At 39.2% G+C, this 17,408-nt stretch overlaps 3 protein-coding genes across 5 annotated transcripts in view; 1 reads left to right on the plus strand and 2 right to left on the minus strand.

Annotated features, from left to right (window-relative positions):
• Positions 1-345: 345 nt before the first annotated feature.
• prpf19 (pre-mRNA processing factor 19) lies at positions 346-6,142 on the minus strand. The gene is made up of 16 exons (XM_032528419.1): positions 5,910-6,142; positions 5,577-5,726; positions 4,708-4,784; positions 4,342-4,483; positions 4,095-4,168; positions 3,918-3,983; positions 3,771-3,812; positions 3,584-3,658; positions 3,390-3,465; positions 3,162-3,271; positions 2,821-2,976; positions 2,618-2,687; positions 2,364-2,537; positions 2,007-2,089; positions 1,243-1,348; positions 346-1,153 (listed from the first exon to the last, which is right to left on the minus strand). The coding sequence occupies exons 1-16, from the start codon at positions 5,926-5,928 to the stop codon at positions 1,056-1,058; spliced, it is 1,518 nt and encodes a 505-aa protein (XP_032384310.1). The 5' UTR covers positions 5,929-6,142; the 3' UTR covers positions 346-1,055.
• Positions 6,143-6,460: 318 nt separating this feature from the next.
• Positions 6,461-12,752, minus strand: LOC116697108 (uncharacterized). Of its 3 annotated transcripts, none has more exons than XM_032528426.1 (11): positions 12,619-12,752; positions 12,205-12,262; positions 11,002-11,016; positions 10,789-10,919; positions 10,566-10,701; positions 9,840-10,121; positions 9,342-9,680; positions 9,061-9,242; positions 7,832-7,933; positions 7,620-7,715; positions 6,461-7,533 (listed from the first exon to the last, which is right to left on the minus strand). In XM_032528426.1, the coding sequence occupies exons 1-11, from the start codon at positions 12,622-12,624 to the stop codon at positions 7,309-7,311; spliced, it is 1,572 nt and encodes a 523-aa protein (XP_032384317.1). In that variant the 5' UTR covers positions 12,625-12,752; the 3' UTR covers positions 6,461-7,308. The 3 variants fall into 3 exon arrangements, with proteins under 3 accessions (XP_032384317.1, XP_032384316.1, XP_032384318.1); XM_032528425.1 differs by having other exon boundaries at positions 6,461-7,536; XM_032528427.1 differs by lacking the exon at positions 11,002-11,016 and having other exon boundaries at positions 6,461-7,536.
• Positions 12,753-13,858: 1,106 nt separating this feature from the next.
• LOC116696880 (uncharacterized) overlaps positions 13,859-17,408 on the plus strand; it is a 5,433-nt gene continuing 1,883 nt past the window's right edge. The window contains exons 1-6 of the mRNA XM_032528107.1: positions 13,859-13,978; positions 14,137-14,185; positions 16,113-16,261; positions 16,423-16,555; positions 16,660-16,932; positions 17,038-17,313. Coding sequence (XP_032383998.1) covers positions 14,140-14,185; positions 16,113-16,261; positions 16,423-16,555; positions 16,660-16,932; positions 17,038-17,313 — 877 coding nt within the window. The 5' untranslated portion in view covers positions 13,859-13,978; positions 14,137-14,139. The remainder of the gene's footprint in view (positions 13,979-14,136; positions 14,186-16,112; positions 16,262-16,422; positions 16,556-16,659; positions 16,933-17,037; positions 17,314-17,408) is intronic.

Consider the following 17,408-nt stretch of genomic DNA (forward strand, 5'->3'; position numbering starts at 1 on the left):
AATATGAAACACTGGATTTTTACTGAAAAGTCAGTTGTGCAGGTGTAGTGGTTGCTTCAAAATTCCCCATCAAAGTTTCCTGAACCAAGATTGGCTTCTAAACTAGTAATGTCTCATAATCACAGTAGATCTCAAACATGAGCACATAGTCTTAATGTTAAAACAGCTGTCTGTTGTTGAAGTACACATACATCGTTTTGCAGTGAAGCTCAAACATTGAGGAAAAACACACTTGGGTGTGCAATGGTGGGACTTTAAGTACACGCACAGTAAAATCCTTTTAATTACCGCAGAGGATCCATAAGTGTCCTTGTTCTTGATCTGACAAACCAATGAATGGCAATAGAAAAGATATTTCATTTTATTGTAAAAAGGTCAGAGTTGCAACAGGTAAAATAGCAAGTAATGAGAAATATACAATCGGGAAAAGACAAAAGTTTAAATGCAACAAATGAAAGAGGAAATTAAAGTGAAGGAAGGTTAAACAAGATTATTTTTTTCAGAGGAGCATTAATCTCATACACCGGTTTATTTTTCACTTAGTTGTACTGTACCTCACTACAGATGTGTTTTCATCTTACCCTAAATAGACTGTAATGAAGAAGGTCTACATTTAGAAGCAAAGCAGATTGTTGTCCCACCAATTTTAGTCAGTCCTCAACAGTGTACTACAACACTTTGGAGTTGTATTTTAAGCAACTTTAGACCCACACACACAAAAAAAAGAATACTACAGTAAAATCATAATCGCTAGAAAAATCAGACAGGAACATTTCACTGGCTTCTGCATCTCAGTTCACATCGTTTACATTTTAGACTTACAATGCCAACAAACATGTTAACCTAACCATGTTGCTGTAGTTTCATATAGCAGACAATGTTTAGGGTCTCATTCCTGGACAGGTGAACTAAAACTAATGAAGCAAAGTTAGCAGTGATTTTTTTCTCATCCTTTTAAGAATTACAGGTCTGTGTCCACGATAGTGACCGCTCAGACAGAGACCAGTTTCTCCTCCGCTAAATTGTCCTCCCTTAAATCAAAAATGTATCCTTCTCTACAAACTGTAAAATTTGAGACTTCTGTCCATTCCTGCAGAGGTGAGGAACTGAGCGTTCTCTCCAAAGGCCACTCCGGTCACCAATCCTGTATGGTCTATTACAAGAAAGGCAAAAGCAAAGTCAGAAATCTGCCCCACACACACACCAACCCACACACACCCTTCGCGCGCACCCCCCCCTCACCTGTGAAGTTGAGAACCTCAGACCACTGTTTGCAGATGTACACACGGATGTCAGACCCTCCAACAGCCAGGTAGGTTCCACTCTGGTCAAACACAAGGGACTTCACCTGAGAGAGAGAGAAAAACACAGAAATGAGATTGAGAAGAACAGAGTGATAAGAGACTGGATAACAGAGGAATGGCACTGTTAAAAAAAAAATCCATGATTCTTTCTTACATGCTCAGTGTTGCAGTTAAATCCACATACAAGTGTATGCAAATCAACTTAATGCTTGTTAAGCTCATTCTTCTAATTAATGATCTATTCGTAGCACTTAAGACTCTTCCTTCAAGTCATCTTAGTTTTAAGATCACATGAGATGTGTTTTAATTGTTTTCTTGCCTAGAATTAGATGCGAGGATCAATACCACTTTGGGTAAATATGAAAAAGACAGGACTCATTAGGAGATAGTTAGCGTGGTTCTAGCCAATGTTTAAACAATCCACCTACCAGAACCTTTATATTTGACTAATTAACACAGCTAGTTTGTTTAACCCGCACACAAGCAGAAACGGAAAAGGCACCAAGTTGAGATTTTAGTGGTTACATGCTGTTTCTATTTCTCTTTAGCCACAGTGACTTCCTGGAGTAGGTACAAGATTCCTGCATGTCACTGTACCAGGCCAATAAATGGTTTCCAGTCTTAATGCTAAGCTAATTTTAGCTTCATATTTAGTTCATAGACATAAGCATTTTCATAGGAGAAGTACCCGCAATTTCCTACCTCATAGTTGTTGTCCAGAGTGATGGTCTTGAAGTTCTTCAGTTTCCTCAGATCCCACAGTTTCAGAGAGCTATCCTGGGCACCTGGAGCACAGCACCAGACATGGATGTTAAGGTATTCAAAACAAACAACTAAATATACAGTTCCAGATCCCTTTAGTACTGAAGATGCTAAGATCCCTGATCCCTAAGGGCTGAAGATGCTAGTAGGACTTTTAAGATATTGTAGGCCAGTGTACAAGTTAATGTGACAGGTGTGCAATTTCTTTTGACAAATGTTTATGCAACTTAACATACACACTTGCACAATAAAGATTAGCAGCAACACTGTGTAAAAATAGTAGTTTGTAGTTCTAACCTGTGGCCAGATAGTATCCGTTCTCAGAGAAAGCAATGGAGGTGACGGGGCCAGAGTGGCCTGGGAAGTTGGCCACGTTGGTGCGCTCCTTCAGATCCCAGATCTTGATTTGGGAATCAGCCGTCCCAGTGCCAAAAATAAGACCATCAGGGTGGAACTGAGCACAAGTTAGAGCTGTAGAGGGCAGACAGAAACATTACCACCTGGAAAAGGAAGTCTGGTATTACCAAAATGGTTTACATAGAGGCACTTACCACAGCCAGCACTTTCATCAGTAACTTTGGTGAGGACTCGTCCAGTCTGGATATCAGAAAAGGCCCAGTACTGCAGAACAGCAAAGAAAAAAGTCAGTGTGGTTAACCAGTGAAGAGATCACTTTTACTTCAGTGTTAAATATAGCTTAAGGTCTGTCAACACAAACACACACACACACACACACACACACACACACACACACCTGATCCTCAGAGGAGCTGAGCAGGTAGTCCCCAGTAGCGTGTAGAGAGAGTCCAGTGACACCTCCCTCGTGGGCACGCACAACCTGGACACAGTTACCCCCGGCAACAGACCACACACGGATGGTGTTGTCTGGAGATGCAGAAAATACCACAGACTAGAGGGGAGAGACAGGAAGGGTGTGAGAGATGGAACAAAGAGCAAACAAGAAAGTAACAGATCATATTTAGCCTGTGTTTTAATAATTCAACCAGTTTCTTCACTTTTGTGAAGAGTTCAGTCACAGGATGTTTGTTGGCGTAAGATTGGACAGGTCGATGTCTGAAACAAAGAAAACGTTACCTGGGATGGATGATAAATGACAGAGGTGACCTTCTTGGTGTGACCCTTAAGTGTTGCAACAATCTGTTCCTCGCTCTTGTCAAACACCACCACGTTCTTATCAGCGCCACCTGAAGAACAACAGACAGTCAATATCAAATATAAGTCTTCAACTTGTAGTGTGTAAACAAATCACAAAAATGTTTAAAATTGAAAGATGCTGCTGAGCATTGGATGAAATCAATGTACCGGTGAGAACTTTGTTGGTGTCTGAGGGACACAGATCCAGAGCCAGAATACCAGGGACGCTGGCACTATGAAGACCCTGAAGACATCACAGAGATAGGATGTTGACACTATGTACATCAATTCAATAATCATTGTTTCAGCTCTCTGATTAAATGGAAAAAAATTTGAATTTATACTCAGAAATCTATGCTTACAGCATGCGTGGCCACTTGGCGGTATTTGCTGAGATCCTCAGCTCTAACGAGCTCCTCTGGGACAGTTTTTCCTCTCTGGAAATATACAGTAAAGCAGTTAAAGGAGTGTGAGTGTAAATTACATCATAACACAACAGTTACATTACAACAGCAGCGGGCATTAAGTAGCTAAATAAAAGAGAAATACCTTTTTTCTTTCTGTAGTGAGGATAGTAGCTTTGTCTTGGAGCTGCAAACAGAAAAAGGCATATTGAAACACATCTTTAGACTTTCAAAAAAAAATCTAACACTTATTGGCCAAATAATTTATGTTGATAAAAGAAAACCTTTTTACCTTCTGGATGATCTCTGGGGTCATTCCCACCTGTTCACTAATCTCCATGGGCTCTCCACCAGCACCCTTAGATACAGAAGGCAGAAACAGAGATTGTTAGGAAGACGTACAAAAAGGATTATGATGAGCATTTCTGTTTAGTATCTTATGGACTGGAATTAAAAGTCAATCACTCACAGCTGCGGCTGGCTGAGAGGCGGGGACTGCTTGAGGGGCAACCAATCCAGCCTGGGGTTTGAGTGTGGCAAGAGCTGTAAAAAGGAAATAAACCCTGTCAGAAAATCATACTCTCACAATATTATCTGTGATGTTGGTGCGGGGCAGAGTCTGGAAAGACTTAACGACACTATAAGAGCCATCCTATGTTCTTTACAAGTGGAAGTATGTCCTTAGATAGAAAACACACAAACTGCTCTCAACCCACCTTCTCTTGCAGCAGTGACCTCTTTGGTGAGTCGAGCAATGACTCTGCAGGCCGCATCATGTTGGTAGAGAGCATGCGACAGTTCTTGGCGAGTAGTCTGTAGCTGTTGCCGCAGGGTGAAGCTGTGAAGCATTACAGCATCCTAAAAGAGAAAACAGAAGGAACTCTTCTCATGTTCTAAAATCAGTATTTAAAAAAGGAAGAAGGAAAAAGCAGCCCTAAGCTACAGTTATATTTTGTTGTTCTTTACATTATCAACTTGTCTCATCATTTTTAAACAAACCTAAGGTTTACTACGGTTAATTGTAAGTCACCTGAAATTTGCAAAAGAAATTCACATTTGCCACCAAGGATAACAATACTTACCCACTCATCCTGAAGGGACTTGAGAATGGCAGGAATACTTGTTGCCGATGGAGCCTTTGGTCTAATAGGATGGGACACTGAAAAAGAGAAAAGGTCATCTTATTACAATAATTAAGTAAGTCTTGTTTATTTATTATAATTTTTGAGGTTTCAATAACAATGCTGCAGGATAGGTAGGGTAGAAGTCCTACAATACTCCACTATTAGGGATTTATTTATTAATCTTAAAGCAAGTACAACATCAGACAATTGCCCAAACATACACATACATTTAAACATCACATCAGCTAAAACAATTGGTAAATTAAGCAATAAATCAATTGACAGATTACTTAACAACTATCTTGATAACCCATTAAAAAAATAGCAAAATGTCAAATACTTAATATATTTTCCAATGTTGACCTTTTTTACTCTTTTTGTTTCATGTGACAGTAAACTTATTAGGACATTGTGACTGCCATGTTTCATTATTTTCTGACATTTTATAAACGTTGGGGATTGAAGAGAAATCAAAATAATCGTTGCTATCCCAATGTTGACTGGTAAGGTTACACATAATACGAAATTAACACCGATATATTTGTTTAAAGCCTTCTCTCCGTTTTGCCACGTTTATCATCCGGTAACGCTACACCTCGCTGTAACTAACGCGGTTTCATACAACAACCCTGCAACTGGTGAAACTGCTTCACGGAAACGTTCATTCATTCGTTCGTTCGTTCGTTTTGGGGCTGGTAGTTTGTGCTGCATTTGAATAGCACTTTGTTAGACCGAGTAATTATACTGCATTAGTTTAAGTTAGGTGTAACATTATCTAATAAAATGGCAACAGGGTGTAGATCTGCAGCTGCTCCCAGTAGTTTTACCTTTGATATCTACGAGCTGCTCCTCAGACAGTGGCTGTCCGTTCATCGGGTCGGTCCCATTCTCTGCGATGTACTTCTCGATCAGCCTGCGCTCAAACACCTGGCTGGATACCGGGGAGACGCACGGGTGCTCCGGCACCTCGTTGGAAACTAGATACAATGCAGTTACAGCTTAAAGACCACATGATACCAACAATGAATCAACCACAAACCGGACCTTGAGTAGAAGACGGCTCTGCATGGCCGCTAGCGCTAGCTAAATTAGCTAGTAGCATTAGCGCGGTGTCTAGCTAACCTACACTACCTCCGTCATATCAATTCAACTTCACTTACTTGCACAAACCAAAGACATCTTCCCGGCGAAGTCCTTATAGTCTCTTCTGAAATTGAAATGATGCTCGTCCTGTAGTTTGATAGTTATTATCGCTTATGTACACTTAACTTATGTTTTGCTCAAATTTAAAGTAGCACGCTGTCCTTTCATTGCCGCTACAAACGGGTGTCCTTCTTCTTCTACGCTTTATTCCAGGCTCTCTGAGCGTCAACGCCTCACACGTGCTCCACTGCCCTCTACTGCCAGAAAAAAACGGTGCTGAAATGATGAGTGAACCATACTGTCTATATGGGATATCTAGACAGATAACTGATTGACAACCATTTCGAGAGTCGGTTAATCGTTGAATACATTTATCAAGTAATAACACAAAGTATTCTATGTTTACAGCTTCTAAATTGTGGTAGAATAAGTTGAATATAAATGGGCATTTTAACTGTTGGCCATTTGCCACTTTCCAACATTTGATAGCCTATAATTAAACACAAAAAAATCCACATTAATCAATAATGAAAATAATAGTTACAACCAAACATACAGTAAAGTCATCTAAAATGTGCGTGTTGAAGATATATTTTATTGTTTAGGAGATGACATTTTGATAGTCCAAAAATACCACAAGGGTTATTAGGGTGTATGGTGTTAATATATTGTCCTGTACACAAAAGTCCCAGATTCATATGCTATTGCAATATTTGGTGGAACATGTTACATTTCACATAGCTATTACTACAATAATCTCAATGGTAAATACACTAGATCATTGCAAAAAATGACTGAACTGCAGAGTAGACATTTAACATGAGAATAAATTGTTGCAGTTAGGAATGGTAAACATGATGGATGGGAAAAAAACAACTAACTCTCTATTACTGTACAGTACTTAATAACTCCCATTTGCAAACCTTTGTATCACAACTCTCATTTCTATGTAGCCCTAGCGATCATATCACAAACATACTCATACCAACACTCAGCAAATTCAGTGCAGATCATATTGGTCCTGAGGGTCTGGAGGTAGGTAACAGCAGGAGATTTCAGGAGCAACATCAACAGTGTCAACAATATGCAATTTGAGACAGGAATGATTACTGACTGTTTACTGTCCTTTTAAATGTCCTTTTAATGTTTTATGTAACGCGCTTTGGATTGCCTTGTTGTGGAAATGTGCTTAATCCATAAACTTTCCTTGCCTTGCCCTATACAACTCATGCTTCAGAAAATTACACGAAAAAATGACATGCAACATGATACCAAACCATTAAAACTAGGCAAAGATGCAAAAGGCACAGGTAAGGGCTTTCTTGTCCAAAACAGCTTTCTCCATTTGAGAATCCATTGCTGTAGTGTCTCCATGCCTTACGTTTCCTCTTCTTCCTTCAGCTCCAATTCTCCGTTTTATAAGAAGTTCAATTTCTCGGACGTGTACACGCTGCAGGATTCAGAGGTGTCCGTGTCTAGCGGCAGTGTGGAAAAGTATCTTTGTGATTTGCTCCACCTTTCTTTATCTTCATCTTTCTTGATCTGGAATTGAACACAGTCCTCAGAGGAGTGGAGGCAGTCTGAAGACCCGGGAACTGAAAAGGAAATCCTTCTCTCCTCCCCATTGTTGTGAGATATGTTCTGCTAGGAAGGGATGAAAAATATGTTTAAAAAAGCACTTTAGTCTGTGTGACATAAACATATTCACTGCTGGAGTGTAGTATTACCTCAGTAGTTGAATTATGACAAGGGGAGCTCCTAGCTACCAATCTGTGTGCTTCCTGGTTCTCAGCTCTTGGAGTACCTATAACGGGACTGTAACCCTGGAAATACAAATGGAAGAACATTTAGTACATGCACACAGACACAACACTTATTAACAATTCCAAGCAAAGATACCAAACCTGCTAAGTCATTTAATTCAGTTAATCAACCTTACAGAATGAGTAGGACTGGTTCTAGGGGTCAATTTTCTTGGTGTTTCAGGATGCTGAGAGTGACTGTAGCAGCCTGGGGGCGGTGTGCTGGGCTGGCTGTAGTCCTGCACAGATAAGCACACATAAACACATTAAAGTCAGCACAGCCATACATCAGTGGACCTCACATACTTTGTTTGTAAGTGTTTTATTGGGGGTGATAGCTAAACTTTGCAATCCTATCACTACCTTTTACCTACAGATGGGTAACAAATTAAGGAGATTGGCCATCATAAGCCACAAGAACAGCTTAATACTCCTTGTCATAGATTGTTGAAGTATGTGGATCTCCACTGGACAAAACAAAGTCCAAATCATTAAGCGTCCCCTCACAGTATGGAGGCATCAGCATTTGCTATGTAGCACCACCTGCCTTTATGTGTTAGTTGTATGTCTCTTGCATGTCTCAAATAACCTCAGCATTTTTACAAAACCAAGGCCTCACAAGGCTTAATCCATATTTAGAAGCATTTAAGCCTCTCCCATGCAACATAAGGAGTCAAAAAGTATGTGAGATTTAAGAGATGGATTAAATCATATATGTGGTTAAGCTCCAAAAGCCTTGATTTATAAATCAGTAATGTCCTCTAATGGCCCTGTTAATGCCATATGGTTATTTAATCTGTTCCACCCACATGGTTTACTAATCTAACCAACACTTCTCCCCCCCCCCCCCCCCCGCCTGATACATTCTTTTTAACATACTTTTATTTTCATGTATTGTATTGTTTTTTTGTTTGTTTATTGTTTGTGCTCTAATCTGTGAAAATATTTTCACGTGAAACTTCTTATAAAATATAATAACAATAATTATTATTATTATATTTTATACTTATTATACTTATACATGCACCAATGGAGAGATGTCAGAGTGAGGGGCTGTATATATATGTATAATGATAATAAATATATATAAATAAATGTATTTACTGTAACAACTGAAAACCAAATAAAGGCAACCTGACATAATAAAAAGTGAAAATATATTGAAATAATACTGCACTGTGTAAGATGCTGAGACAATATTAATTCAAGTATAAGATGGCAAGCTTTTATGTACTGAAATTACCCAAGACCATAATTATTTTTAGAACATAAGACAAAGCTAAAAGTACCTCACATATTAATGATCCTACCTGCACAGCAATCTCAGCCAGTAGGGCCACTAACCAGGTTCTCTTGATTTCCTCACCTGGATGTTGATCCTCGGAGGGTTGACTGGTGGAGTGCGGTTTGCTCTGAGGCCAGAGATGATGTATGACAGGCTGCAGTTTGGGTATCGCCTCATGAACAGGATAAAACCAGCCAATGACACAAACATGCCAGAAGGAACCGTAATGGTCTTGAGAAGTGCTCGCCATCTGCCTCCCTTTTCTGCAGAGAGAGGAGACACAGAGACGGGACGGATGTCAGAATGAATGCAAGAAAGCAAAGAATTCACGTGCAAAAAAACATTTCAACGCTGTCACTCACCGATCACTTGCAACCAGGTGGAGGATACCAGGTTGCCATCCCCATCTCTGATTTCGTACATCCCATCATGCCTTGAGGACAACCTCCCTATCACGATCTCATTAATGGTGCCGTTCCTGCCCAGAGAGATGAGGCCCCTGTAGCGCATGTCGTGGTCCGTTATATGGCCCTCGCGGATCAGGTGCACAGGGCCACGGGGGGGCTTGGGGTCAAAAGGCCCCAGGGGGGATTTGTCAGGGTAGCGTGTGGGGGTAAAAATGAGGTGGGCATGTGGGACAGGAAGAAACAGGGGCAGGTTAAGAGACTCCCTTGTGAAGCGGGTGACATTGAAGGAGTGCCCTGCACCGAAGGAAAGAAATGCGATGGTACGAGAGGGTGTCGGGAGGAAAGAAAAAGACAACATATAAATGTTATACTGTAGATTACAGGGTCCTAAAGTTAGATAAATTCATCAGTCAGCTTCCTAAAAACTTATCCTCTCGACTTTTGTCTGCTCACCGTGGACGGTGAGTGTGCTGCGGGACAGGACCGTCCCGTTGCAGTCTCTCACAGTGTAGTTGCCTTGGTCCGCTTGCGTCACTCTTTCGGCCACCCAGACCTTCCCGCCGCGCAGCCGCCCCCGGCCCACATCGCTGGTCTCAGGGTCTGTCCGGTTCCACAGCACAACTGGCATTGCCTCAGGTGGAGCACCCCGGGGAGAAAACTCCAGCAGAGAGCCATTTTCAGGGATGATGTGCTCAAATTTATCCCCATAGTTTCTGTGGTTGGACTTTATGCACTCTGAAGCAGGACAAAGGAGTGAGCCATGAGAGAGCAGTAGATCAGCAGTAGTGGAAAGTAACTATGTACATTTACTCAAGTACTGTTGTTGAGTACAATTGTATGCAACTTTATACTTTTCAGAAGGAATATTGTTGTTTTTAATTCACCACATTGTCACTAGGGGTTATTAACTACCTTTGGGATTAAGATTTTGCATAAAAAAACCTTGATACACTTAAATAATACAGAACACATTGTTTAAGAATAAAGCAAGGGTTCCCAACATTTTTAACTTAAGACCCCTTACTTAGGCACTTGTAATGACATTTTGAAAATGTTTAGAGGCTAAAAGCACGTTTAAAACCTGCCCTTTTTACATCAATTTCAAGCCAGTCAAAGAGGCAAATGATACGGTGTGAACAATACAGGGGATGGATTCAGAATAAGAGGAAACTATTGTACCTGAAACAGTTAAACGAACAGTCTCGTAGGTGAATCCAGAGAACAGTTTGATGGCATAAAGTCCCTGATCACCATGAGTGACTTCTTTCAGGACCAGCATTTTATCTCTAGTCCACTCGAAACGCGGGTCCTTTACCTACAGTTGCACAGTAAAGAAATTTTAGAAAGCTGTACATAAACATCAAACAAACAAAAACCCAAGCACAGTCACACTTCCACTCACAATGGTTTTGTCCAGCAGGACACGCCTTTGCCCCTCAAGGTTTGGTGTAAAAGTAACTGTTCTGGATGTTGAATACACGGGCAGACGAAATTCCCTCCCGGCACACACCATCTGGGCTTCTTCTCTTTCACCTTTAAAAGCAGAAAAGAAAGTCAGCATCATCTTCAGAGAATATGTTCTGTAGGTGAAGGATATGTGATGCATTTGACTCACCCAGTACAACCCAACCTGTAGGGAGAGCATAATTAATCTAATTATTAATAATTTTGTCTAATGCTAAGACCTAGCATACACTACATGTCACTGAGGAAATTGTAGTATACCACTTTCTATTAGAGCTTAGATTTACATCTGTAAAGGTGTGTTTATGTTTTTCAGTTCAAGTGTGGTGTTCCCCAAGGGTCCATTCTCAGACCGTTTTTATTTAAAAAAATTAAAAAAAGGATGTTCTCCATTACTGTTAAGCAGATGACATCTAATAGCAACAATAGCGGCTAATCTGCTTGCCTGCCTCATTGATACAGAATGCATGATGTCCCAAAATGTTATAAAAACTAAGATAGACTAATAAAAACTAATAAAAACTAAGGATAAACCAAGCTACATGGTAAAACATAAGAAAGCTTTTATGAAAAAAAACACTTTTTAATCTGTTTGATAGTATCTGTGTGCCAATTTTTATTATTAGCCCTTTCTCTTGTAACACATTTAATAACTGTGAAGAAAGTGCTGTACGAATAAGGTATTATTATTATTATTATTACTAATGCTTTACAGATCAATTTGAAGTCAACAATATGAACAAGTTTTCCAAGTTGTGAAATGTATCCTCCTCCAGTATGACACTTGATTTGCCTTTTCAGCTCTTTAAATCAGCGCAATTATGCACTAAACATATGCCTGAAAACAGCTATGTAAAGCAACAATATCTGCTCATGTGTCATTTGAGTGGATTTTTATTATTATGTATTATTTATTATTATTAGGCTGGCAAATCTAGAGTGCCACTTTTTTGTTTATTGGAAATATGATCCTCAAATGTTTGACCTCAATGCAAATAACTGCATTTTCTCTGGATCATAATCTGTTTATTAACAACACGTTAACATTTACAAGTGTGGATTTGGCAGATTGTGTTAAAAACCCTTTATTGATGACTTGTTTAAATGCAAATCTGTGTTTATGAATGACTTTATTAACATGTGTAAACTGAACTGCTTATTAAAAATAGAGAACCCAATGCAGTTGATGGTTTATCAAAATTAATACCAGAGTTTTTTGACAACCTGGCATCCCAAATTATTACTTCTTAGAGGTGTTGCATAACTGGTATATAATTAAATAGTAAATTATCAAGCTAGAGCGTAGGCTACAACGTTGTTTAACGTGGTAGCAAAATCATATTCAAGAACTTACCCATAGCAAGAGGAAGCGCAAAAAGGGCAGTGAGCAGGACACAGAAGGACATCTTCACCTATGAAGACAGAACAGATTGCTTCATCTACAATCACAGAGACAGTCATTTATCCCTCCTCTGAAGACAACCCGCGGGACATGCGTCAACAATCAACACGCCACACAAGGGGGAGCTCAAAGACAATTGTAGGGATGGTTGTGCAAAGCGATTCATACTACGTACACAAATAAAAACATCAATATTGTCATTTAATATAGTGATCCATGACGCCCTGTCTGAAGTCATGTCCAGTCAGGTGTCCAACATGTTTCCCAGCCGATGAACGCAATATACAGAGACAGAGGACCATAGGCCGCCAATTACTGTACATAATGTACACATGATCACATGTGGTGACTTTAGTCTGAACTCACCTGCATGATGTGTGAGGAATAAATCCACCGTTGAATATTTGTGATGTTTATTTGAACGGGGATAAGAGGATAACGACGTCCTCTGCAGATCGCGCATGCGCATTGGCTCCCTTCTTTTATTTATGGCGATGGTAGGCTTTATTCTCAGCATCTCCTACGCAAGATGCGTCACATGTTTGCGTTTTTTTTGCCAGTTCCTCGGTATAAATACGCTATTAACGCAAGCGATTTCATAGATACAAAGTAGGATTCACCAGACAGGCTGTGTCAAGATTAAACCTAAAATGTTCTCTGGGATTTACAAAAATGGGATGGGTGCACACTTGTGAAAAATATTTTATCCGCAGAGAAAAGCACTGTATCCTTCTGAAGTAGCCCACAGATGGGCTCTTTTCTTGAGCAGGCTATTTTCATTCAATGCTACTTAATACTGCCTACTCCTCAATTCAGATGGAAGCATTGTAGATTTCGCTTTACTCTACTAGCCTACATTTATTCAACATATCCAAATTAAGATTTTGCACTAAAAAATATGATTTTCTTATAAAATGTGATTAAATTATGTTTCTACCAAAACACAATTAGCTCCTTCTCGACCAACTACAACATACCTACTATGGAGCATCAGTAATATAATCAAGTAATATAATATAACACTCTCCGGCAATGTATTACTAATACTCAGACCTATATTGTGCTGATAATATGTGTGTGAAGAAAAATCACAATCAATCAAAATCTTACTCATGTGAAAGTACATAAGCATATGCATCGAAAATAAGCTACTAAACGTATCAAAAGTAGTCGCATGCACCTTTCAGAATAGTAGGCCTATACAACATCTGAGAATCTAAATAACAACAACAAACAAGCAAAGAAGTGGAGCCTGCTTAGTAAAATGATTTATATTTCATACTGTACAGATTTTCTCTTTAAAGTAAAGCTTCCAGCAGATATCACAAAAAAATGTATCTCTGTTGCATATTCTATTCATATTCATTTTTAGTGGTTTAATCTCTCAAGAAAATCAATATGCTACACGAAATAAACAGTGGCCCAGAGAGAGCAGTTGAACCAAATAGTGATTTTCATTTATAAATGGTTTAATTTGAAATAAAGTGGTGAAAGAAAATTCAGATTTCACAATCAAAGGGAAAAGAAAAGTGGAAACCACGCACTCTGCTGGAAACCACACCCGATGGACGTTAGACCTATATGCGCAATATATGCGCTGATTTTGCGCAGTTAGGAAGATGACAGAGTGGGAAGGAAGCCTCGCCTTTTCTGTTCGGTGTCCACAGCAAAGACGTCAACTCCAACACACAAACTCGACTGTATTAAAGACGGAAATTGCTTTGAAGTGAGTAGACAACCTTGTGTGGATGCTTTTTTTGCAAAACGTGCTCGATGTTCAGTTTGGTGCTCTCTGGGTTCAGAGAAATGTTACTTACAAGCTAACACTCTCTCTCTCTCTCTCTCTCTCGCTCTCTCTCTCTCTCTCTCTCTCTCTCTCTGCAGGACATGTTGCTATTGTACGTTATTACTGTTTGGTCCGTATTGTTTGGTGGTGAGTATAAGTCATACAGCCTCACAGAAGGAATGCTACAGGTTCAGTTTTTTCAACAGCAAAGTCTTCTCGCTTTGTCAGACCTTGCTTCCCGACGCCGCGGAGGAGGGTCTGGCTAGACCACACACCGTCCCAGGACGTAACGGGAGAAGAATGTGCTCTGGTTTATTGGCATTTCTTTAAACCAATCACAATCGTCCTGGGCAGCGCTAAACACTGCAAGGAGCCCCAGTGCCGTTGGAAAATAGTCTAGAAGTCTTCCACATATCCAGAGGTGGAGAAGTATTCAGATACTTTACCGAAGTAGGTAGGTAGATAGATAGATAGATAGATAGATAGATAGATAGATAGATAGATAGATAGATAGATAGATAGATAGATAGATAGATAGATAGATAGATAGATAGATAGATAGATAGATAGATAGATAGATAGATAGATAGATAGATAGATAGATAGATAGATAGATAGATAGCTTTATTTGTCACATATGCACATGTACATAGCGAGATGATGCTTTTTGTGGAGGAAGCCTCCGGCCGCAGCTATTTGAAGCGCCGCCACACGCTCTCCTGAAAAGGATTTATGCAGACAGCAATATGGTATACAATACATAACAACATAATGCAGTGGTAGCCTATTAAGTAAATGTAGGCCTATGTATATCAGGGAAATGTAAGCTAGAGGAATACAAATGAACGTAGGCCTACTCAATGAAGAAAATACCTCACATTTTAGAAACTGGAAACGATCTAAGCAGCTCTGGATTTAATCATGTCACCTGTAGGCTTACATATTGTCGGGTAGTTTGATTCATAATAAAACATTTTTTTTTAAACCACAGTGTGTTTAGTGCGCAAAAATCTTAATTTTGTAAAACAACAATTTTGTAAAACAACTATAGTATTAACTTATGCAAGTATACTTGTATATTAACTAAGTTGTCAGACTAATGTAGTGGAGTACAAAGTACAACATTTCCATCGGAAATGTGTGGAGTAGAAGTAGAAAGTCGCATGGAAAGAAAAGACTAAAGTGAAGTACAAGTATTTTAAATGTGTACTTAAGTACAGCACTTGAGTAAATGTACTTAGTTACATTCCACCACTGCACATATCTGTGGGCTGTCTCTACAACTTGTACAAAATATGCCAACTATGTGATCTGTGACAAGTTCACAACCGCAGTGTGAAATGTGTTGTTGAATAAAACAAGCATTTACAAATTCTAAACCTCAATTACGCTGTATTAGTTTAAATGTTTTTTTATTTAAATTGTATTGGTTTATACATTTGAACTTTTTATTAATTCACTTACCAGAATCAGCTTTATTGGCCAAGTTTGCATAAACAAACAAGGAATTTGGAATCGGTTAGCCCTCAAAGTACAACACTCACTTAACATATAAAAAACAGAAAGGACAGTTAGAAATATTTCAAAAAAATACTGTCAAGTATACAGTATACCAATACAACATAATTTACAATTTTACAAGAAATATACAATAACAATTGAAGACAGGGAAGAAATAGTGCAATATCAGTATGTATTTAGTCAATAATTTGGTAAAGTTGGATGTTTGAATTTAGAGGTGATTTAAAGGTGAAAGGATTTGTGGTCACTAATCTCACACAAAGTAGAATTGAAATGCTGTGATACCCCAGCATGGTGTATTGAAGTTATGTCAGTTAAAACAATGGCATCATTTCTACTTATTTTATGGCATGACAGGAGATATGGATTCAATAGGGCCTTGATTATTATTTTGTGGGCACAGAAACAAATGGAACATGCTAACATTTTTGTTAACATCTGCAGCTAGTATTACATTCTATACATACATTATTACATATCTATATCTATATCTATATATATATATATATGTCATATTCATAATTCTGCTTTACTTGTATCTTTCTGATTTAAGGTTCATCTGCTGAAGTTTACCAAAGAAGTGAGTGCTATGGCCAATTTGTGAGATTCCCATATACTTATACGCCACCTCATTTCAAAGGACAGTTGTACTTCACTCCGAAGAAGGGTGGATCCAGGAAGCTAGTGATGGATAAGGATGAAGTGAGCAGCTTTTGGTGCTATGATTTATACTATCACCAATATCGCTATGGCCTCCATGAATGGCAAGATCTTGAATATGACAACAATCAACAAACTAGGTTTTGAATGAACAGTCTACCCTATGTCCTAAATAAATACATGTGTGTTATTCTCCAATTCAGGCAAAGGACCCACGACTCCAAATTTCCATTGGCTCAGTTGTACTCACAGATTTGACAGAAAGAGATGAGGGAATGTTTTCTGTCTCATTTGCCAATGCTATGCCATACGATATTATCAATCTGGAAATTATGGGTAAGAACATTACACTATACTGTATACTTAAAAGAGCTATTCTATCAGAAAACCTTGTGTGTGCAATAAATCCACCTTGTTTTTTTCTTTATGTGCTTTTTCAGATTGTGCTAACGAGGCGTATAAAAAATACGGGACCTCATATGGCACTGTTATTCCTGGAAAAACTGAATACATAGAGTTCCTTCACTTTCACAGTAAGGACCTGCCGATAGTCCTATGGAATCTCTCCGACCCTCAGGCCAATAACGGAAGCAGATGGCGGATGAGGGGTTTAATCTGGGAGATTACGTATCTCACTTATGCAGATGGCGGCTACTACAACTTCAGAAATAAAGACAAAACAGTGCTGACTAGGGAACGGATTGTAGTATCAGGTGATGTAAAAAAAAAAACAGATAGAAGCAGCATGTGAGCTGTTAGATTACATGTGCAGTATCTGATTAAATGTTTTGATACAATATACTCTTTATCACACACAGTGGATGACAGACGCTATAGAACGAAGGTGAAAACGCAGTTCGTCATTGAAATTCCTCCGGGGGATGCCACATGGACTGTGACTTTTACATCGGCAGGGGGAGATAAAAAGAGCACATTGATGGAAGCAGGCAATTTGGTCACAGACAATAGGAGGATTCGGACCACGCCTGAGGGCATAGAGATTAATCCTGTAAATACCTCAGACTCTGGCACCTTTGAGTTCAGAGACCAGCGAGGTGTCCTGGTTAAGACTGTGGAGTTGGTGGTAGAGGATGGTGAGCAACAGCACACATTATTTTGGAAAAATGTTTGAACAAACTGTAACTGATGATTCAAATTAACATAGCCCCCCCCCCCTCCATTCTTTTAC

This window comes from Etheostoma spectabile, chromosome 10 (genome assembly GCF_008692095.1).
Source record: "Etheostoma spectabile isolate EspeVRDwgs_2016 chromosome 10, UIUC_Espe_1.0, whole genome shotgun sequence".
NCBI classification, from domain to species: Eukaryota; Metazoa; Chordata; class Actinopteri; order Perciformes; family Percidae; genus Etheostoma; species Etheostoma spectabile.